Source organism: Emys orbicularis, chromosome 20 (assembly GCF_028017835.1).
Source record: "Emys orbicularis isolate rEmyOrb1 chromosome 20, rEmyOrb1.hap1, whole genome shotgun sequence".
In the NCBI taxonomy this organism is placed as follows: domain Eukaryota; kingdom Metazoa; phylum Chordata; order Testudines; family Emydidae; genus Emys; species Emys orbicularis.
The window spans coordinates 140,586-164,333 of record NC_088702.1 but is presented as its reverse complement, the minus strand read 5'-3'; the positions used below and the strand labels follow the sequence as shown (position 1 = coordinate 164,333).

General features: G+C 45.5%; 1 protein-coding gene across 1 annotated transcript in view; it reads right to left on the bottom strand.

Annotated features, from left to right (window-relative positions):
• Positions 1 to 35: 35 nt before the first annotated feature.
• LOC135892820 (GON-4-like protein) overlaps positions 36 to 23,748 on the bottom strand; it is a 51,442-nt gene continuing 27,729 nt past the window's right edge. Inside the window, exons 19-32 of the mRNA XM_065420616.1 lie at positions 23,216 to 23,366; positions 22,549 to 22,665; positions 20,041 to 21,777; positions 19,204 to 19,465; positions 12,525 to 12,706; positions 11,937 to 12,134; positions 11,316 to 11,459; positions 10,700 to 10,843; positions 10,289 to 10,408; positions 9,823 to 9,936; positions 6,411 to 6,618; positions 4,629 to 5,457; positions 2,058 to 2,160; positions 36 to 628 (exon numbers count right to left, since the gene is read on the bottom strand). Coding sequence (XP_065276688.1) covers positions 479 to 628; positions 2,058 to 2,160; positions 4,629 to 5,457; positions 6,411 to 6,618; positions 9,823 to 9,936; positions 10,289 to 10,408; positions 10,700 to 10,843; positions 11,316 to 11,459; positions 11,937 to 12,134; positions 12,525 to 12,706; positions 19,204 to 19,465; positions 20,041 to 21,777; positions 22,549 to 22,665; positions 23,216 to 23,366 — 4,459 coding nt within the window. The 3' untranslated portion in view covers positions 36 to 478. The remainder of the gene's footprint in view (positions 629 to 2,057; positions 2,161 to 4,628; positions 5,458 to 6,410; positions 6,619 to 9,822; positions 9,937 to 10,288; positions 10,409 to 10,699; positions 10,844 to 11,315; positions 11,460 to 11,936; positions 12,135 to 12,524; positions 12,707 to 19,203; positions 19,466 to 20,040; positions 21,778 to 22,548; positions 22,666 to 23,215; positions 23,367 to 23,748) is intronic.

Below are 23,748 nucleotides of genomic sequence, written 5' to 3'. Positions count from 1 at the left end.
AGTAATGGAATTTGCAAAATTTGAGAGTGGGAAAGCATTTACTTCACCTGAAAACAGGACACATCTTATAAAACAATAATTACAAGTTTTTTACTGCTGTATCTGCAATAAATCACGAGGATGTTCAATTTAAATCTTTATTACACAGAGGCAGGGGTTTGGGAGCCAGGGCCTAGCCCCAATGGAGTCTTTATAAACTCTCCCCTTTTAGTCATGCAGGTCACATTTGCAGAATGAAAAGCTGCCAGAGTAACATTATTCTACTAATTTTGTGTCAAACATTAGACCTGTGCTCCTGTAGAAATGAAGTTTAATTGGTTATATATGTAGCAAGATTATCCCAAAAAGTAAGGTGCTATTTTAAGTTACAGTCCTGTGCAAATATTCCTGCCTCTACCAGAGCATCCCTCTAGCCGCAAACTGGCTAGTACCTAATGACAATGTCACAAGTGTAGTTTGTCCACCAGCACGAACGTGTTTAGTCATCCTGTTCTTCTTCAGAGAGGAGCAGATCCTTATCTGACAGCTGGTCAGTATTGCTGGTGCTTGTTGCATCTTCCTCATCCTCAGAGCTTCCATCATAGGAGGTATGGAAGAGCCTCATCAATTCCCTGAACCGGTGGGACACCTAACCATGGAGAGTTGTGATTAAATGACTCATGCACTGGGGTCTGCAGGTCCCACCCATCCATAACACCAAGATTGGCCATTACTATGAAAGCAGAAGTATTTAACACACACCAATCCCATCAAAGGAGAATGAAACAAAGGACCCAGGAACCATTTTAAAAATCTTGGACACCAAGCAGTCAAGATACAGAGTTGAGCTAATTATCTAATGTTAATAGTAAACTGTGTGTGGAACATCACAGACCTTCCTCAAGGCAAAGCCTTTGCACAATCAGCCTAGCAGGGATTTAGGCTAGTATATGATGGTGGGAAACCACAGGAGTTACATCTCTGAACAGCTCACAACTCTGCCAGTGCACCACCATCCTAAATTCCAAAACCTTGTGCAATTAGTCCCAGCACTCTTCTGCAGCGACTGATAAGCTATGCAGGTGGACTTTTTTTTTCTGTTTTGTGGCACAAGGTAGGCTTGGCACGCAGGCTAATGCAGTAACCATCTCTCAGTCCCTTAAGCCAGTGGTTTCCAAACTTTTTTTCTGGTGCCCCAGTTGAAGAAAATTGTTGATGGTCGTGACCCAAAGGAGCTGGGGATCAGGGGTTTGGACTGTGGGAGGGGCTTAGGGCTGGCATCCAGGGCTGAGGGGTTCAGGGTGTGGGAGGGGGCTCTAGGCTGGGGGTGCAGGCTCTGGGATGGAGCCAGAGATGAGGGGCTCAGGGCTGGAGTACAGGCTTACCTCTGGCAGCTCCCAGTCAGCAGCGCAGCTGCGGTGCAGAGGCAGGCTTCCCACCTGTCTGGCACCGTGGACCGCGCTGCACCCCAGAAGTGGCCAGCAACAGGTCCGGCTCCTAAGTGGAGGCATCCAAGCAGCTTAACCGCAGGCACCGCCCCCTGAGCTTCCCAGCCAATGGGAGTGCGGAACCAGTGCTCAGGGTGGGGGCAGTGCAGAGAGCTCCATGGCCCCCCTGCCTAGGAGCTGAACCTGCTGCTGGCCACTTCCAACACCGCGCCCAGAACAGGTAGGGACTACCCTGCCTTAGCCGGGCAGCACCACCAAGGGGACTTTTAACAGCCCAATTGGCAGTGCTGACCAGAGTCTCTATGACCCAGAGCTTTACATTCCGTGACCTGGTACTGGGTTATGATCCACAGTTTGAAAGCCACTACCTTAAGCAGTGGTGCTCAAAATGTTGTATTGGTGACTCCTTTCACACACCAAGCCTCTGAGTATGACTTTTTTATATTGAATACTGTTATAAATGCTGGAGACAAAGCAGGTTTTGGGGGTGGAGGCTGACAGCTCAACCCCCCCCATCCCACAATCTCATGACACCCCCGCTACCCCCAAGAAGTCATGACCCCCCCCAGTTTGCAAACCCCTTAACAGCTTTCAAAATGATCTGCACTCCTCTCACATACAAGCACTTACCTCACTAGCAGTTTTATTGCCTAGTTGCTGTGAGATGGCACTGAAGGTTTCCAGGTGGGCTCCTCGCTCCTGGCAGGTGGTAAGAATGACACGGTCGGCCTCCCTGTAAGCAATACACCACAGTTATGGACACAGCTTGGAGCAGGAGACTGACCCTACAGCCACCTCAAGTATGAAAAAAACCCCACCAGTGCACTTCAGCCTGAGTCAGGGTGGGATGCACAAAGGGACTCAGGTTGTTGCAATGCTGAGCATCATGGTGTCTAACTTTTAGGTGCTTAGAAAAAAATCACAGGAATTCCTCTGCAATCCCCAAAGCCCAAGTTAGCCACCTATGGGGAACCTTCGACTGTGCCTCACAAAGCCAGCAAAATAGGCCAGGAGCCACCTAAACTAGCCACTGGGAAATACCAGCCAGAGCTCTTTCAGAGATAGGAAACCAAGTCTGGGCTGCACAGAAGACATCTAGCTCTGCTAGTGAGCCACACAATGGAGAAAGATTGGTGACTGGCTGCTTAAGTTGTGTACAGGATTCGAAACAAAACAGCTGGGGGAGGGGGGGGAAGGCGGTGCCTGAAGAGGGGCAAGACTGCCCTTGCAATCTTTAGCCTAGTGGATAAGGTACTCATCCAAAATGTAGGAGGCACCCCCTCTTCCCCTCCTGAGGGAGAAGCGATTTGAGCAGGGATCTCCCACCTCACACGAGTATGCTAGGCTCGGTTATGGAGTGTCTCTTACATTCTCTAGCTTAGTTTAAGTATTCCATAGTTTAATTAATGTGGAACTTCAATAGGAGAGACTGAGGGAGTGCTACATCAGCATAGTCCATAGCCTAGTTGTTAGGGTACTCAACTGAGAGGTGGCAAATCCCTGTTCATATTCCTTCTCTCCCTTAGGACGACAGGAGACTTGAAGTAAAGATAGCTAACATCGTAGGTGAGTATCCTGGCCCCTAGGCTAAAGATTATAAGGGAGATCCTCCCGCCAGGGCTATGTATGAACTCATCAGAGAGGCTGGATCTGGTAGGCCTGCTCAGAGGCCACTGTCACGGAGTGTAGGGAAGTCAGGGCCCTGCACCCCCAATTCCTGCGATTCACCGTGACTCTCAGCCAGCCAGTAAAGTGGAAGGTTTATTAGACGACAGGAACACAGTCCCAAACAGAGCTTGTAAGTACAACCAGGACCCCTCAGTCAGGTCCCCAAGGGGTAGGGAGCTTATCCCTCAGCTTTGGGGTTTCCTCCGCTTCTCCAGCCAGCTCTAAAACTGAAACCCCTCCAGCCACCGCCCCCGGCTCCTCCCCAAGCCTTTGTCCAGTTTCCCAGGCAAAAGGTGTCACCTGGCCTCAACCCCCCTCCTGGGCTCAGGTTACATGCTCAGGTTGCTCAGGTATCGTCGCCCTGGTATCCCATCACCAATGCAGACAGTCTCAATAAAACTCCCACGCAACATTCCCAGGTCAATCCGTCCCACTCCCTACTCCGTCACAGCAACCTACCAGATTGGGTCCCCTGCCTACAACTTGGGCAGCCACACACCGATTTTTTCCTTGTTTGCGAAACACGCTGAGGCTTAGGTGGGACACAGGTGTCCAGATGCCTATAATAGGGCAGCTGTGTACATGCATATGCAGGAGACAGGTGCCTCGCTGCCTAGAGTGAGGCTGCAGCACACACGGCGCAAGAAAAAAAAGGAAAAAGTTGGGCACTGAGTAAATTTAGGTGCAAGAGTTAGGCAACAGCCAAGCAAGTTTTTCATGAATAGCAGGTGTGCCTAAAACTAGGACTTAGGGTGAGAGCCATGAAGATGCCTAAGTGTCTCTCTCAAGAGCTGCCGCACACTGGTGATGGCCAGCTTCAGGCATTGTGCTTAGCCTTTCGTGGGCAGGTGCATAAGCAGCGGGTTGCATAGGCAGGGGAGGCGTTGCCTCCCCAAATAGCCAGGCATAACCCCACCCCCTGCTGCGATGCTTCCTGAGTGCAGCTACGGCTCCAGTAGTCCTCCCGGCTCCGAGTCCAGCCCCCCAGTGTTCTGGGGTTGGGGCTGCACATTGCCCACCTGCCTGCCCCACCCCACCCCAGGCTGGGGCTGCCTGCCGCCTGCCCTCCCAGTGCTCCTTTGTGGCTGGGGGGCTAGCTGTGGGACTGGGCCGGTGGCCGTTGCGGGGGGGGGGGAGGGAGGGGGAGAGCTTGGCTCTTGTGGGGCCCTGGGCAGAAGGGGCGGGGCTAGCCTCCCCCAGCCAGCAGTGCATGCACCACCCATGCACAGGGGGGCTCCTAAAGAAAACCCCCTTCTTTTCCAGCCCAAAGTATTGGACTTATTATTAGAACCTGCCTGAAACAAGGCAGTATGTTTAACAGCTGGGATGAAAAAAGTGTTATGCTGCTGTTCTTAGCTGCTCTAGTAAGAAACTAGACTGGAGAGCAAGACGAAGATAGATGAGAAGACACAAGGAAAGACATCAGGAACGGGAGACAGCAAGATGGAAAAAAGGGAAACTATAGCAGCTGAGGGATGAGCCACTGCAGACACAATATAACAGGAACATAAAATATGATGCATGAGGACATACCTGGTCCAGAGAACAACCTTCTCCCCAGTAGAGCTGACTTTGCTATTCTTTGCACATACGGTGGCTTCCATGATTTTCTGCTGCTGCTCATCTTCCCTTTCCCCCTTGTCGGAAGGAACTGCTCTACATTCCAGCTCTTCAGACTGTTGCTGCACCTTGAAGCAGCAGTTACTTTTATTTGACTTTAATCTGCTCTGTGATTCCTGGTCAAAAGGAGAGACTCCAGTGCAGCCAGTACCATCTGCTTCTGATAGTACACGATCACTGGGGACCTGCAAGTGGGAGCTCTTATCCAGTAACTTCAGCCTGAGTTTTCTAACTGCTCCCAACCAATTCCTCCTCACTTCAGGTTTTCCTTTCAGAGGGAAGGACAATCTCTCCATTTCTCTCCCTCCTGATTTTGAAGGAGCGTGTCCAGGTTTAACTGATGACTTGAACTGAAGGGCTACATTCTGTTGCGAGCGCCTTCCAGGGAAATGATCAGCTCCCGTGCAGCCTGTCCTTGTAGCTGAATCAGACCCTAAAACATGCTTGGCAAGGCCAAGGGAACCCTCACCAGTCCCTCCACGTCTCTGGTTTAATCTTGTCTCACTATCACTTCCTAGACCGTAAGGGTTGCTTTTGTTCTGTTGAGGCAGCTTTATATTAAATCCAGAGTCAGTAATTCCAGTTTGACTTTCTTTTGCAGTGTCCACAACAGCAGTGACCCCAGCTTTTGCAGAGCACAGAGGGCTTCCTGTAGAGCTCAGTTCTAGGACCCTGCTATTCGGCAATCCTCCTTCAGAAGACACGCCTCTGCAGCAGATCAACTGTCCTTCTAGTTGAGATCCTGCCCAAGAAACCCTACAAGATTAGTAGGAGGAACTTCTGAAGGACAGAGATTTTAGATTGGAGCACAAAGTGCTGTAAACCAGAGAACACAGTTTTAACCTCTGCTGTGCACAGATCACTCCCCAGTGCAGTTTCCCTACGTATGTTACTGTGTAAGAGTGCTGGGTGCAGAGGTAAATCACAGCTATCGAGGCTCTGAATATCCCGTGTCTGTAAAAAGGTGTTACACATGCTAGTATCCTAATGTGGACTAGGTGCTGCCTGCCCCTTAATAGTGAAACATGGAAAACAAGATGGCAGCACCATATATGCTAGGCATCATGGTACACAAACTGAGAACCTTTGAACTTGGCCTCAGCATCTTCCCCAGCAAGTTGTAATCCAACTGCACTTATGGCCAGGAGGGGTATGCCCCCTTAGTGTATTTACACTGCCAGTCATCCTGTGTATTGTGTGTGTCAGACAGAAGGTAACCAAGGAGGAGATAATTTAAAGGAAGGCTGGGAGGAGGTTGGTTTGAATTGTTGTGTTAAGATCGGGGAGGAGGGAGCATAACTAAATAAGTTCTCTGGATAGATGGAACTGCAGGGAAAAGTGTGCTGGCAAGGAGAGCTTACATAAGTTAGTAATTCTGTGGAGGTGGCAGGAAGGCTCTCCAGTCCCATGGAGGGGAGAGTTCCACGAACAATCCAGCAGAACAGTTTAGATTTGATGGGGGCTCTTTGTTCAGGTGGGCTAAGATGACTGACATGGGGGCGGGTATACTTTGTAGATTGGGTATTTAGGCCACCTAGAGCCAAGGGGAGGCACATGGAAGGAGCTGAATTAACAACTATTTCTAATCATCCTCATTTTAACCTCAATGAATCTGCATTTAGACTTAAGACCCATCCCAATTTGTCTGCAAAATTTACACAGTGACAGTTGCCCATGCATATGACATTCACAGACCTGAAGCCAGGGAGTCTGCTTTCCTAGACATGGTTTTTGTTCTGCTCTGGCCATTCTCCACTTCATCCCTGTACTCCAGAGACTCCCCTGCAGGCTCCTTACATGTCCCAAGCTCCTTCTCTTCAGGCTGAGGGCTCAAGTCTCGTTGAGTCAGGCTGTTAGTGAGCTCTTGAGAATCTTTATTTTTATAGGATTTGCTATCACACACCTGCAGATCAGAATAAGAACGTCATAGATTACAAACAGACTCTCAGGGTATCTGACCAACCCATAGCACCACAACCCTTGTGTAGAATCATAGAAACAATGGGGCTGGAAGGGCCCTCAAGAAGTCATGAAGTCCAGCCCCCTGAACTGAGGTAGGACAAAGTAAACTTAGACCATCCCTGACACACGTTTGTCCAACCTGGTCTTAGAAACCTACATGATGGGGATTCCACAGACTCTCTTAGAAGCCTATTTCAGATCTTAACTTCCCTTATCAATAAAAGTTTTTCCAAACATCTAACCTAAATCTCCCTTGGTACAGATTAAGCCAATTACTTCTTGTCCTACCTTTAGTGGACAGGAAGAACAATTGATTACCGTCCTCTTTACAACAGCCCTAAACATATTTGAAGACTGTTATTAGATCCCCACTCAGTCTTCTTTTCTTAACACTAAACATACCCTGTTTTTTTTTAAACTTTCCTCACAGGTCAAGTTTTCTAAATCTTTTATAATTTTTGTTGCTCTCCTCTGGACTTTCTCCAATTTGTCCACATGTTAAGTGTGGTCCCAGAACTGGTCATAGTACTCTGAGGCCTCCCCAATACTGAGCAGAGTGGAACAATTACCTCCCATGTCTTGCATATGACACTCCTGTTAATATACCCCAGAATGATATTAGCAACTGCATCACACTGTTGATTCATAGTCATTTTGTGAGTCACTATAACACTCAGATCCTTTTCATCAGTACTACTGCCTCCCACTTATTCCCCATTTTGTATCTCTGTGTTTGACTTTTGCTTCCTAAGAGTAGTACTTTGCACTAGTCTTTTTTGAATTTCATCTTGATTTCAGAACAATTCTCCAATTTGTCAAGATCCTGTTGAAATCTAGTCCTCTCCTCCCAAGTACTTGTAACCCCTCCCAGCTTCATGTCATCTGCAAATTTGATAAGCATACTCTCCACTCCATTATCCAAGTCATTAATGAAAATATTGAATAATATCAGACCGAGGACTGACCTCTGAGAGACCATGCTAGATACACTCTCCCAGTCTTTCAACCAGTTGTGCACCCATTCTTAGAATAAATTAATCTAGACCGTGTTTTCCTAGAACCCTCACTATCCTCCAGTCCAGACTCAGCCTTCAACTTAGTGGTTTATGTACTTTGTCTTTAGGAAACCAAACTTCTATATCCATGAACACATAAAGGTTCAGCTCACATAGTGTCTAAGCAAGCTTCCTCCACACAGTCTTACCTCTGTCCTGGAAGAGCACAAAAATCTCAGTTATGTAACACAGCAAGGGGGGGATAGTAAAAGGGAATAGAAGGCGTATGGGAAGAGAAAGGTTAGCACAGTTAGAGCTCATAAGAGGGAGGTGCTTATTTTGGTGGTTCCCCTTTGGATTTTTGTTTTAATTAGGACTGTCAAGCGATTAAAAACATTAATTGTGATTAATCGCGCTGTTAAACAATAGAATACCATTTATTTAAATATTTTTGGATGTTTTCTACATTTTCAAATATATTGATTTTAATTACAACAGAATACAAAGTGTACAGTGCTCATTTTGTATTTATTTTTATTACAAATATTTGCACTGTAAAAAAACAAAAGAAATAGTATTTTTCAATTCACCTAATACAAGTACTGTAGTGCGATCTTTGTCATGAAAGTTGAACTTACAAATGTAGAATTATGTACAAAAAAAACCTGAATTCAAAAATAAAAACAGTGTAAAACTTTAGAGCCTACAAATCGACTCAGTCCTACTTCTTGTTCAGCCAATTGCTCAAACAAGTTTGTTTACATTTACGGGAGGTAATGCTGCCGACTTCTTAATTACAATGTCACCTGAAAGTGAGAACAGGCGTTCACATGGCACTGTTGTAGCTGGCGTCGCAAGATATTTACATGTCAGATATGAATTTTTAGTGTATGTCCCTTGATGCTTCAACCACCATTCCAGAGGACATATGTCCATGCTGCTGACGGGTTCTGCTCGATAATCCAAAGCAGTGCGGACTGACGCATGTTCATTTTCATCATCATGAGTCAGATGCCACCAGCAGAAGGTTGATTTTATTTTTTGGTGGTTTGGGTTCTGTAGTTTCCAAATCAGAGTGTTGCTCTTTTAAGACTTCTGAAAGCATGCTCCACACCTCATCCCTCTCAGATTTTGGAAGGCACTTCATATTCTTAAATCTTGGGTTGAGTGCTGTAGCTATCTTTAGAAATTTCACATTGGTATCTTCTTTTCATTTTGTCAAATTTGCAGTGAAAGTGTTCGTAAAATGAACATGTGCTGGGTCATCATCCGAGACTGCTACAACATGAAACATATGGCAGAATGCAGGTAAAACAGAGCAGGAGACATACAATTCTCCCACAAGGAGTTCAGTCACAAATTTAATTAACGCATTATTTTTTTAATGAGCATCATCAGCATGGAAGCATGTCCTCTGGAACGATGGCCGAAGCATGAAGAGGCATATGAATATTTAGTGCATCTGGCACGTAAAAAACTTGCAACACCAGCTACAACAGTGCCATGTGAACACCTGTTCTCACTTTCAGGTGACATTGTAATTAAGAAGTGGGCAGCATTATCTCCGTAAATGTAACCAACCTTGTTTCTCTTAGCGATTGGCTGAATAAGAAGTAGGACTGGGTAGACTTGTACGCTCTACAGTTTTACATTGTTTTGTTTTTGAGTGCAGTTATGTAACAAAAAAACCTACATTTGTAAGTTGCACTTTCGTGATAAAGAGATTGCATTACAGTGTTGTCTGAGGTGAATTGAAAAATACTGTTTCTTCTGTTTCATTTTTACAGTGCAAATATTTGTAATAAAAAATAATATAAAGTGAGCACTGTATATTTTGTATTCTGTGTTGTAACTGGAATAGATATATTTGAAAATGCAGAAAAACATACAAAAATATTTAATAAATTTCAATTGGTATTCTATTGTTTAACAGTGCGATTAATCACGATTAATATTTTTAATTGCGATTAATTTTTTTTAGTTAATCGCATGAGTTAACTGTGATTAATCGACAGCCCTAGTTTTAATACATTACAGTCTGGAGACAGGAAGAACAAGCCTGGGTGAATTAACAGACACCAAACAATGGGATATGCCATACAACTGTTCCTTGCCCCTACCATCCCAGTGCTCAGCCCCCTTCAACTGACCTTACAGCTGGAATGGCTGCAGGTCCTCCTCTTGCTCTTCTTTAGTTTGGGGTCACTGCTCCCTTCATGGCAGGAGCACGAACATTCCTTCACCCCATCCACCCACTCCATCTCCTGGAAATAAACACACCAGCTGACATGGACTTTCCTGATCCGCACAGAGCACTGCACAGCTAACACATGCACACCAAAACAGAAGCAGGTCACAGGCTGGCCAGTCCACAAAAAGAGCCAGAGCAGGGCCAGTCTGACATCCCCCAGGGAGAACTAAAGCAAGTAAATTGCCAACAGAGATCAAAGCAGGTGAAGTTTGGGTAGAAGCATTTTAATCCCTTTCATCCTGTAGCCTAACTCTTTAGAGACTAGGACCATTTCTACACAGACACATGTGTCTTCCTAGACATGTATTTGCCTGGAGTATGGAAGAGGCCACATGCTGTGGGCTAGTCAGATATCCCAGTCCCACCTTGTCATTGTTCTGGCCTCCAATCTCTTTCCTCTTTTTATTTTTCGAGGCTGTGTGGATCTTGGGGGTTTCCTCCTCCTCTTCTACATCTGGTAACGACACCTCTTCAAACCCATCAAACTAAAAGAAGCATAGAGGCTGTGTTACCACCACGACAAGGGGAGCTTTCAGTAGACTGAGCTTTCATACTCTCTCCTACAAAGGCAGCGTGACAAGTTCACAATAATGTCAAAAGTAACAAGTGCTGAAAGAATTTGAATTTTCTACCCCGACCATCCCCAGCCACCCACAATCCCAGATCTTTATCCCATCTCTTCCTTTCTGTGTCTGTCACCTCCCTATTAAGACTCTCAGTCTGAGGGATCCAAGCCTTCCTACTTCTCTCTCCTAGTTTAGAGAAAGGGTCTCCACCTCATACTCTTTCTCCTCTGTCCAGTTGATCTCCTCAAAGTCTCCTATGCGGCTGGCTGATGGACGTAAATGATCAAAGAAGATGGAGAATTCATCCTGCAGGTGGTCATGTCCTTTCAGCAGCTGCCACATCTGGGTCTTCAACTGTGGGAGAAAATTCTGGAGTAAGATAATGGTGGAACATGGCAATGGCTTCAAGGTCTGCGCAACAAACAAGACCCTTTGCTTGAAACAAACACAAAAGCTCAGGTGCAGTGTTACCACCCGTACTGTAGTTCATTTTTGGATCAGAGTACTTCCAGGAATCATCCTAGCACTGAAGAATCTCCCCAGAAATCTTAGGCAGAGGTTACTTGAGACAAACTAAAGCATCAACCTGCAAGGTGATAAAAGCAAGGTGGGAAAGAGAAGATACATAGGGGCCAATTAGCTGTACAATCTTGTGGAGGTAATGATAGATCAGTTCTCTCTGCTCTTACTCCAGATGGGGGGGTGTATCTCAGAGCTGGTTATACCACTGCAATCTGAAAGTCAGAGGGGGAAACACTATGGGGTATCTACCTCTGCATTCTCAGGGCTGGCTGAGGGGGAGGGGAATATATAGAAGTTTGGTTACCTCTGCAATGTCCTGGGGGAGGCAGTCTGCACAGCTTTGCAGCACTTTGATGATCTTTTGATGGTGAGTGGGATTTTCAGCAAAGCAGATTTCCAGCTGCCTGAGGAACTTCCGGCTTTTGTCAAATGCTTGCTGCTCTTCAAACTGATCAGAGAACAAGGAGGACCTTTTCACTCTGGATACACCAATCTACATTTACAGGCATTTCTAATCTGCTTTGAGAAGCTACGTAAAGTATATCCGCTCCAGCCAAGAGTTTTACAACTCACTTAGGACTGTGGACTGCAGGCCTCAAACAGAATACTGCAGTGATTGAAAACTGGTTTCAAATCTCTAACTGCTTAAGAGGTGCAGTGCAGAAGTTAAACTAGGCCACATGTTTACTGAAAACAGTTCAGATTTTTAAATCTACAGATATACCAAGTTACGGAAGGCTGTAGCTGTGCATCATGCTGCAGCATTCCTCAGCTCTGTGGAGGATCTTATGGAAAAGTTAATTAAATAATTAGCACCTCCATTCAATTTATCCCTGCCTCTATACTTAATTCTTCCTCCATTCCTGCAAGGTTCACTACATTTGTCTTCTCAAACTCTCCTGTTTGCTTCTTCCCTTTTACCTACCAATCCACACTCCAGAGCTTGCTCAGGCAAAAGAAAGGCAGCAAAGTCTGTGAGCAGCTGTGGCCACTCCTGCAGGAGGGTCTGGAGAGTGGAATACAGATCCACAGCAGTTGGCTTGTGCGTGCTGGTCTCAAACTCATAGATAACACGAAGGAAGTCTTCATACTTCCCAGGCACATTCCGCAAAGCTTCGCGCACCTGCAAAGCACATCAGACAGTTATGAGACTTTCTCCCCGCTTATGAAAACTCAGGAGGAAAGAAAAGTTAATTCAATAGCTTCTTCAATACTCAGCACTTCTACATTACTTCACATTTTCAAATTGCTGTACCAACAAACTAATTATTCTCTAGATTCAGGAGCATGGAATGGTCACAAGAGACAGAAGTGATCCCAAGTGGGTTACAAATTTTGGAAACACATCAGATCTGGATGGATTCTTCAGCTAAGTGGCTCAGGTGTTAATTCTGTTACAGAGGAAACATTTATCTGGAAATGCCAGCAATTTGATTTTCTTTATTTTAACAGAAATACAAGACTCACATTCTGTCTGATGACAAAGCTCTAAGGTTAGCCTGTTCGTTCTTACCCTGTTCAGATAGGCCTGTGCAAATGCCAAATCCTTCTGTTCCCTGAGAGGATCTCTCTCCAGAATCTCTTCATCATACAGCAGCAGCAACTTGGAGGTGTCTTTGCTGGCACGAGTCCGTCCCCTCTTATTCCTGGCTCTGTGGGAGTTCCTGTTTTTCCCAGGCACTTTGGCATTCTCATCTGAAAGCACAGTCCCCATGCAAATTCCTCATTCCAGGGAAATGCAAAACCCGTCGTTGTTGGTGCTGTGGACCATACTGACTGCCAGGAAAGGGTTCCCTTCCTTTTATTCATCATTAGGCCTGACCCACAGACATACTCTTGTCCTGCCAGAGCAAGGAATGTGTTTATGGGTCATATAAGCTCCCCTTTATTTTGTGGGAGACCACAGAAAATTAATGTAAAGAGAGAAGTGAACTGTGTATTATAAGTTTTATTGAGTATCCTTACCCCATTGAGTCAGCTGAACAGATTTCTTCTTTAGAGTGTGGAAACATTTGCCTCATTTTCACGGTCACTGAATCCCTTCCAAACTTACAGCTCAAACACACCCAGTGAGCAGAGAGCATGAGATAAAGACCAGTCCAAGGCCTTGATGCAGAGACTGAATGAACTGAGTACAGTGCATCTGATCCGTGTTACTAATGTGCCTCACATTCTCATATTTTGGAGAATTAGGGCACAACAGAGCTCGTATCACAAGGGATGAAGAGTAGGAAAGATGCTTCAGTGATGAGGGCACTAGTCTAGGACTTAGGAGACACAGAGTCCGTTTCCTGCTCTGCCACAGGTTTCCCGTGTGATCTTGGACAAGTCACTTAACCGCTCTGTGGCTCATTCCCCATCTGTAAAAGGGGAATAAGAATACTTCCATACTTTACAGGAGTGTCATGAGGATAACTACATTAAAGACTGGGAAGCGCTTTGAGATCTACTGATGAAAAGCTCTATATAAAAATCTAGGTGGTATTAATTATATTATTATTCATGAGGGTCTAGGTCTCTGCCTCTCCCTGGGCCTGCTTCACAATCTGGGAAGGCGGAGTCTGCTTTTGGAAAACAAATTAAAAAAAAAAAAAAAAAAAAGCCAGAAGCCCACAGATCCGCTGGACTTAGGGTTATTTTCAGCATCACTAGCTCTATCTTCCTCCCCATTCCTAAACCCTGTGGTTTTGAGTCCTACTTACTGACTTCACTTACACGGGGACTTTTTTAGTCTTGTTAGCAGATTCCGCTGTGTTGCTAACATATCTGGATTCTATTCTGAATTACACTGAATAAGCTGCTCCATTCTGACTGCAGAATCTTTATTATCAGTGATGTCTGATGAAGAAAGAATCCCAAACACTTTTCAGTTCCCAGGATGAGCCACCGGAAAATTCATCTTGTGACTTGTACATTCAAACAATATGACCTGTAAAGGCCAGAAAGAGACCATGGAACCCCACAATCTCATTTATGCAGTCACATTTCAGAGTATAACTGCACTGCAAGTGGATGGATAGGAGGGGACTGCAGGAGGGCCCAGGCACTGTGAGAGAACTGTTTTTGTAGACTCTTGTTTCTCAAAGCCTCTTTTCCAAAAGCAAGACAACACTGTTAAACCATGAGGAAATTACACATTTGTTGTTTTGCTGCAGCAGACCAGTTCTGTTTCCCCCCGTGACAGTCTGTACCCCTATGTTCACCCCTTTTACAAGACTATGATAAATTTTGTATAAGGTATACCTTGTGAGGTATCGTTTGAAAACTCAATACATTGCTGATCATTATTGTCCTGGTAAAATACATGTGGTAACATTGTATATAAAGTTATAAAATTCTACTCTATGACATTACTAAGACATGTTCCAAGTTTAGAAAAGCAGCCACAAACCAGTTCCTCAGAGACAAAAGGCAAACTGATGCCTCAGCCAGGTGTCAACAAAATCAAATGGACTATCACCTGGTTAAGTGTTGCCAACTTGGCTACTTTGTCACTAGATTTAGTGACTTCCTAGTGAAGAAATAAGTGTCAAAGTAACCAGTGACAAATCTAGCAACTTTCACTGCTGATTACAGTGACATTCAGAGAAAAAAGTCACCAATATGTATAGTCAAAAAATCATTCTCAAGCAGCTGAATAATGTTAATAAAATCCATCCCATGCTCTTACTACATTCTGTTGCACTCCAAGTCAATCTTGTTATGTCTCAACTGAGCATGCCCTCAGAAGGGATCACATTCCAGGGCTTCTTGGACTGAGATCACTAAAATCTGCAGGCAAGGAAAAGAAGTTGGAGGAGGCTAATTAAATGCTTTACTAAAGCCAGGTGCACTTGGGAGAGAGCAGCACATTAGCCAAGGCTTGTTTTTACCCAAATGTGTTTTCTCACTGCACCATAGTCGGATAAAAGGTGTAGCTATCTTGATTTTGGCTCCCCTTTACTCCTTCCCCTGGATTGGCCTGGGGTTAGCTGCCCAGCTGTTACATTTGATCCCACTATGGAGTAGCAAGAAAGAACACATTTGGATAAAAACAAACCCTGGCTAATGTGGTGCTCTCTGCAAAGGCCTGGTCTACACTATGAGTTTAGTTTGAATTTAGCAGCGTTAAATCGAATTAACCCTGCACCCGTCCACACAACGAAGCCATTTACTTAGACATAAAGGGCTCTTAAAATCGATTTCTGTACTCCTCCGCGACACGGGGAGTAGTGCCAAAATCGACATTGCCATTTCGAATTAGGGTTACTGTGGCCGCAATTCGACGGTATTGGCCTCTGGGAGCTATCCCACAGTGCACTATTGTGACCGCTCTGGACAGCAATCTGAACTCAGATGCACTGGCCAGGTAGACAGGAAAAGCCCTGCGAAATTTGAATTTCATTTCCTGTTTGCCCAGCGTGGAGCGCTGATCAGCACAGCCAGAATAAAAAAAGAGCTCCAGCATGGACCGTACGGGAGATACTGAATCTGATCTCTGTATGGGGAGATGAATCTGTTCTATCAGAACTCCGTTCCAAAAGACGAAATGCCAAAACATTTGAAAAAATCTCCAAGGCCATGATGGACAGAGGCCACAACAGGGACTCAACACAATGCTGTGTGAAACTTAAGGAGCTGAGACAAGCGTACCAGAAAGCCAAAGAATCAAATGGATGCTCACGGAGGGAGGGGCGACTGACGACTGTAGCTATCCCACAGTTCCCGCACTCTCCGAAAACCATTTGAATTCTCAATGCCTGAAGGGTCAAAAACATTGTCGCGGGTGGTTCAGGGTATATGTCGTCAGCCCCCCCCCGTGAAAGCAAAGGGGAAAAAATCGTTTCTCGCCTTTTTTCACTGTCACCGTATGTCTACTGGATGCTGCTGGCAGACGCGGTGCTGCAGCGCTACACAGCAGCATCCCCTTGCCTTGCGGACGGCAGACGGTGCAGTATGACTGGTAACCATCATCGTTGTCCCGTGGGTGCTCCTGGCTGGCCTCAGTGAGGTCAGTCGGGGGTGCCTGGGCAGACATGGGTGCTCCTGGCTGGCCTTGGTGAGGTCGGTCAGGGGCGCCTGGACAAAAAAGGGAATGACTCCAGTTCATTCTCTTCTTTAAGTTTTGTGTAATGGAGATTCAGTCCTGCCTGGAATATCATGCCAGCTGGAGGCTTCTGCCTCAGGCTGCTCTCCCAGTCGGCAGCACTGCACGGTCGCACCTACCCCAGCCTACCCCTTGCTCCCAGGGCTCACAATCAGATACTTAGACCTCTACATTTTGCTGCAAATAAAAAAATAAAGCTGCCGTTTAGAACTGTCCCCCAACATACGTATCCTAGGACATTTTGTATTTTACCAGTGTCAACCAAAGGCCCACGCACAAATGGAGATTCAGTCCTGCCTGTACTTCTATCCTAGTGCTCATCACAGAGTCCCATTTTCAGCTATAGGCTGAGCAAGTGCAGAATGGTGGTTACTCTACTTCGCTGTAAGCCAACCGCCCTCCCCTCCCCCCTTTGATCTCTGCTTGCAGAGGCAATAAAGTCAGTGTTGTTTCATATTCATGCATTCTTTATTACTTCATCACACAAATGGGGGGAGAACTGCCAAGGTAGCCCGGGAGGGGTGGGGGAGGAGGGAAGCAACGGGTGGGGTTGTTGTAGGGGCACCCCCTAGAATGGCATGCAGCTCATCATTTCTGCGGGATGTCTGGGGCTCTGACCCGGAGCGGCCGTTTGCCTCTCTGGTTCTTTAGTAGGCTTGCCTGATATTCTAGGCAGGACTGACTCTCCATTAGACAAAACTTAAAGAAGAGACTGACCTGGGGAGTCATTCCCATTTTTGTCCAGGCGCCCCCAACCGACCTCACCGAGGCCGGCCAGGAGCACCCATGACAGCAGCAGACGGTACAGTATGACTGGTAACCGTCTTTGCCAACTTGCAAAGGCAAGGGGATGCTGCTGTGTAGCGCTGCAGTACCGCATCTGTCAGCAGCATCCAGTAGACATATGGTGACAGTGAAAAAAGGCTGAACAGGCTCCATGGTTGCCATGCTATGGCGTCTGCCCGGGCAATCCAGGGAAAAGGGCACGAAATGATTGTCTGCCGTTGCTTTCACGGAGGGAGGATTGACTGACGACATTTACCCATAACCACCTGCGACAAATTTTTGACCCCATCAGGCATTGGGATCTCAACCCAGAATTCCAATGGGTGGGGGGAGACTGCGGGAACTATGGGATAGCTACCCACAGTGCAACGCTCCGAAAGTCGACGCTAGCCTCAGTACATGGATGCACACCACCGAATTAATGTGCTTAGTGTGGCCGCATGCACTCGACTTTATACAATCGGTTGCCAAAAATCGAATTCTGTAAATTCGGAGTAATCCCGTAGTGTAGACATACCCAAAGTGTGCCTGGCTTTAGCAAAGTATTTAATTAGCCTCCAGATTATAGTGATTCCTTGCCTGCAGATTATAGTGATCTCAGCCCAAGAAGCCTTGGAATGAGTTTCCTTCTGAGGACATGCTCAATTGAGACGTAATGAGATTGACTTGATGTGAAACTGAATGTCGTAAGAAGAGCATGGAATGGGTTTTATTAACACTTGTGATGGGGCAAGGCCAGATGGCTACAGTAAAGTAGTGAGGAACAGGTATGTTAGCCCCAGGCTAAACAAATCCCTGGTACCATGGTAACCAAATGGCAGTTGCTCCAGGTTAATTAAGACACCTGGGGCCAATTAAGATCCTTCTAGAAGGCAGTGGAGATAGCTAGATTGATTGGGACACCTGAAGCCAATCAAGGCCTGGCTGGAACTAGTTAAAAGCCTCCCAGTTAGTCAGTGTGGTGTGGGTGGCAGGAGCTATAGGAGGGAATTGTGCTGTTGGAGGAACGAAGTAGTACGAATCTATATCAGGTGCAAGGAAGGAGACCCTGAGGTAATTGTGAAGAAGATATTGAGTGAGGGGCTGCTGTGGGGAAGTAGCCCAGGGAATTGTACACATCCTATTTCCAAAAAGTCAGCTTCCATAGCTGCTAATTTTAGGGTCCCTGGGCTGGAGCCCGGAGTAGAGGGTAGGCCTGGGCTTCCCCCCTCCCCTCCCTGATTAATCACGGATACTGGGAGACAACAGAGACTGTGCGAGGGAGGATTGTTTCTCCTCACCTCCCTTGCTGGCTTATGATGAAAATGGCTCTGTAGATTGTGACCCTTGCCTCTAGAGAGAGAAGGGCTATGTGGAGGGTCACAGTGAGCCTCTGAGGTTAGCAAAATCCATCAGGAAACGCAGGACCCACGGAGTCAAGGACAGAACTTTGTCACACACTATAGAGCTGCTTGTGAATTATTTTGTAACTATACTCACCTGGGTGCGCGCACACACAATATATCTCTCACACACACTGAGGAGGTTCCAATCACCACAGACTGTCTCCTGAACCCCAGATGGAGATGATTCTCAAAGAAGGGGAAAAAAGCATAAGAATGGGGAACAGATCCCTCAAATTATTCCTCCCTTTCTTTCTACCCATGGCAGCCACAACATCTGAGGAATAAAGAAACAGCTTTGGACTGAGGGAAGGATGCTGTCTGAAAGAAATTTAGCCAGTAAAACTGTTGAAGCATGTGGTGAGAGAGACTTTTGCGTAAAATTCACTTAGCTTGTTAAGATAGGTGTTAGTTACATTTTACTTTTATTTTTTTATTACCAATTCTGACTTTTTATGCTTCATTACTTGTAATACTATAGAAAGATAGTTGTTTTAAGTTAATAAACTTGTTTATTGCTTTATCTAAACCAGTGTCCTTGGACTGAAGTGTCTGGGAAATGCCATTTAAGATAAGAGGATTTGTGCATATAATTTTCTATTAATAAAATGACAGACTTTATATGAGCTTGTGTTGTCCAGTAGAGGGCTAAGCAGTACAAGATGCACATTTCTGGGGGAAAGTCTGTGACTAGGAATTTCCTTGGTGTTGCTCCACAACAGTGTAACTCAAGAGTGGCTGGCCATAGCACTCACACAGTATAGTTAGAGTAATTTACATGCTGAAGGCTGTGTGTGAACAGACCAGGAGTGGTTGCTCTCACAGTGAAGCAGTGTAAAAGGCACCTCAGGTTGGAGAATTGAGGGGACACAGCTATTCAACAGTCCAGATTGTATCCTGAGTAATGTCACACCTCCATATAGAGATAATTAACTCACCTGGTGGCATTCTGTTGGTTTCCACCTCTGGGGCAACCTTTGTAAAAATGAAGGCAGATTTGGGTTCCTCTGCTGCATCTTCAGCTATCTCATCTGTCATTTCATCTTCTTTTTGCAAACTTTCCATTCCTTCCCCTTCTCCCTCCTCCTCCTCTTCCTCTTCCGGCTCTGAGTTCTCTTCCTGGGAATTCTCTTCCTCAGAATCTCCCTCCTGGCTCAGACGCCTCTCTGTTGCAAGCCAAGTCAGTTTTTCCATTGTCTCCTTTAGATCAAAACACCCAAAAATCATTAGTCTTTGTATGCCATTCAACTACTACCTCATTTAATTGTAATCCTAACTACTAACCCCAGGTATCAACTTAGTTCTTGCCAACTAATGATTAACATAATTAACAGTGACATGATACCATCTAACCCAGGAACGGGAGCTGCCAGCCTCCACACGGCTGCTAAAATCAAAGTAATCTGACATTCATTTATAAGTGTGAAACTGTGCATGTATTTCTTTGGTAGAGTTTTGTCTATTTTTTATGCTTGTTTGAATTAATTTATCCTGGGGAACTCTCATTAAAAATAATTTCTGCAAAGTGCGCAGAACAAACAAGGAGCAAGCTCAGCTGAGGAAACCATTACAACTCCAGAAGAATTGAAACCTGGCCATTTGCAATTTATGCTCCTAACCTAGTCTGTAAGCTCCTCAGGACAAGAGTTGGTCCTTTAATTTGTAATGTGCCATGCACACTCTTGGCACCATATAAATACACAATGAGATGGTTCTTACAAAGTGTGGCTTTATCTCATTTGCAGAATTCATTATCTAGGCTGCTACGTTTTTACCTGAAGTTCTGGCACAGAAAGCACGGACTCTTCTGATGCTGATGACATTTCTTCTTCATCCTCCTCATCTTGAGTAAAATCATCGAAATCCTCCTCCTCTTCCTCTTCTTGTCCGTCCTTCTCTCCCACTGCTTCAGGGCCAGCTGGTGTCCCCACAGAATGACCATCCACACTGGATGAGTCCTCTGGTTTCCCCAATGGACTACTGAACTCTGCATCAACATCTGTTGAATGAGAGGCATTCTTGGAAGACTCATTGCTCATTTCCACCCCAGCTGTATCAATGTCTTCCAACTGCTGCTCATCCTGGGTGGGTGCCTCCACATCTCGTCCCTTCTCCTGATGGGACGTGCACTCTTTTTTAATTGCCTTCTGTTCACTCAGATGCTCAGATGTGACCTCCATGTCCAGCTCTTGCCCTAGATCCAGTATGAACTCCTCCTTTATTTCAGCGTTCAAGTTTTTCTTCTCCTGAGTTGGGTTTGTTTCTTCAAGGGCATCACTGGAATCTTCAGGTTCAGTTTTCACTGTTTCTCCTAAATCCTCCAAATGAGGTAAGAGGTCCATGGGTAATGGCTCCAAGGCCTTCTTCTCCATTGTCTCCACAACTATCCAACTATAACACTCACTCTCTTTAACCTTCTCCTGGCTGTCATTGTCTGGAGTAGCAGGACCTGTGCTGTGTTCCTTCTTGGGGGAGATGGCAGAACATGAAGAGTAAAGCTCTTGGGGTTCCACTTTAGGCTCAGCTATGGGGAAGGAATTTTCATCATTTACAGCAAGACAGGAAGTGGCTGGATTCAACTGCTCTTTGTCTTCAGCAGTTGATGAAGCAGGAAGACCTACAGAGTTAGGAGAGGCTATCAAGGGAGGAATAGAAGAGGACACTAGAGGCTGATTTAATGGGCATGGGAAGGTGGTGGGATTTACCAACAAAGTTGTAATTGGAATAGCCTGAGTGCCCCTGCCAACTGTTGTGTTTATGGGCTGAATCATATTGCAGCCATTGCCAATACTAACCACTTTCACTGTAGCAGCAGGTACCGTAAAGATGACAGGGGCTGGATGGATCAAAGGGGCAGCCTTTATCAGAGGGGTGGATTTTGTTCCCTTTTTCTTTTGGTATCCCCTGCGGACACAAGGTTTGCGGATTTTTGAGGCAGTCAATGCTGGCATCATTTTTGTCTGAAAAGTCACAGGGGTTGAGGATACTAGTGCTGGTGGTACAGCAGCTGGAAGAGAAGTTCTGGAATCAGATTGTAAAGTGGAGAGCACGTTTTGAAATTCAAAGCAATCGCCACTTCCCACTGCTGAAGGGATGTTCAATTGCTGCATTCCTGGCATAGTCTGCATAATTGTAGCTGGCTGGATTAACCGGGGAATTTGAACCACAACTTTGCTAGGAGGAGCTTCCGATTGGGGTAACTTTACAGCAGCTTTCTGAATATTAATAGTGTTGGCACTCGGCTGCAGACAAGGACTTGGTCGAATGAGTAGGGGCTTCAGGGCTGCAGACCCTTGCCGCCTCCAAGCTCTCCTGGAGAAACGGTTGGCAAGAGGCTTCAGTGTCAGCACTATTCCCTTGGGCATGAGCAGAGGGTATTTTTCATCACATTGTGATTCCGAAGTTTCTTTTTCTGCCCTCAAAAGAGCAGATTCTGCACTGGGTGAACCTGCTGCCTCCCCAGCATCTTCTGCTAATTGCTTCAGCTCCCTTTGAATGGAGGACAAACTTGCCTGCAGGAGACAAGAACTTCAGTTATTTAAGTCCCCTGACCCTTACCACCTTCAGGCAACACAAAAAATTCCAGCGCAAGAGGCAGTGACTTATTTTGATTCACTTTATGAATAAGTATATTTTATTTACTGCCCACTGTAAACGCTGACAGGATGACACGATCCGGAAGGAGCAATGTGATCATGAAGTTCATGACCCTGATGTGTCTCTTCCAAACTGGTTTGTAAAGACTCTCTTAGCAAGAGTCAAGTGTCATCAATTCCCCAATAGGATGGTCATGTGATAAAACCCTGAACTAGGGTTTGGGGGATCTGGGTCCAATTCTTGGCTCTGCCACATACTTCCAGTGTGACCTTGGCAAGTCAGTTCATTTCTTTGTGCTTTGGTTCATCCCTTCCACACAAGGGGTTGTGAGGAAAAAATAATGGCTGAGAGGCATTTAGGTACTACAAGTATAAGGGCCCCGTAACATGAGAGAACAACATTCAAATCCCAAATCTGCACTTTATTCCCAGGGCAACAGGTGCACAATGAGAACGTTTGTCTCTCAATAAGACTGTTTGGTGCAGCGAGGAAAATGGTAATTGCTGCCTGCAAGGTGGTGGCCAGCGTGCCCTGACATACAAACTGCAACCAGCAGCACCAGTGTCACACAGCCAATATTCTAACCAGATGAATTAAACAGTTCAAGCCAACAGCACTACAAGGTTAATCAGCTCTAGGGATAAGATGGGTGGAGGCATGATGCTTCTAAACAGCAGGCACTGTACCTTCAGCCAGAATGGCAAATGCTGCTCTTCCCTCTCCACAGGGGGTTTGCACTCAGAAGGCTGGATCTCCTCACAACACTTGAACAAAATGGGCAACTGCTTTGTTCTTTTATAATACTGAGGAGATGGGGTGGTAGAAGAAAAAAAAAAAAACCAAGGTCAGCAATCCCCATCCTTCATTAGTCTAACTGCCAGAGTTACTCCTACACTGATGGAGTGTTGCTCAAATGTGTAAATATTAAGAAATGGAAAGGAGGGCTGAACAAAATCTTATGTCCTTTTTGACCCATTTCTCTGGACAGATCATTGGTGTAGCACATGTGTGCACTCACTCTACTTCCATACAGTATGCAAATCTACAGGTAGGAAGCTCTTTATTTCAGCATTATGTGAATTACAGTTGTATCAAGGTTCTCTGTAGTAGGTGTTGTGTTCTTGAGAGACAAAGCGGCAATCAGAGCAGTTGTAAAAGGTAAGTACAGAGGGTAGGGTCTCTGAAGGAGTCTTCATTCTTATTGGAAGTGAGGTATCATGGTCTCTGAAGAAATTAAGTGCAGACCGAATGTAAACTCTTAGGGGAAGGAACTGTGTCTTCCGTTATGTGTGGGCAACACCTCGCAAACATGTAAAATACAAATGCATACAAACTATAGATTCTGTCACTTACTCTGATGATATTGTCAGGGGCACGGTTCATATTGAGATTCTTGATTCTCACTGTCAGCTGATGTGCAGTCTTTGCTGGCAGGAGATACTTGCTGATCAAAGGTTTAGGAAACTCTGTCCCTTCAAAGTGTTTCAGACCCAAAGCTAATAAACTGAAAGGAAAAAAAAATTCTGCCAATGATTCGAATCAAAAGAAACTGCAAATGCTCTCAGCTTGTCCTTCACATCTGTTAACATCCCTGGAGTTTCTCAATCTGGTTAGCCACAGCAACACAGAGAAGACAGAGTATGGAATTAAAACAGCCCAATCAACTGCTGAATGCTCAACATGGTTTAATCTAATGAAACAAATTGTTAACGACGCCAACACAGAATTCGACTGAAGACACATTAATAAATCAAGATGGGGAGTATGTTGGTTCAGGAGCATCTCAATACACTCAGATTTGTCCCTCTCATCACCTTGGAAGTCAGTACACATATTGGCATGGAAAATCCACAAAAGACTAAATCTGTCTGGCCTACTGAACTAAT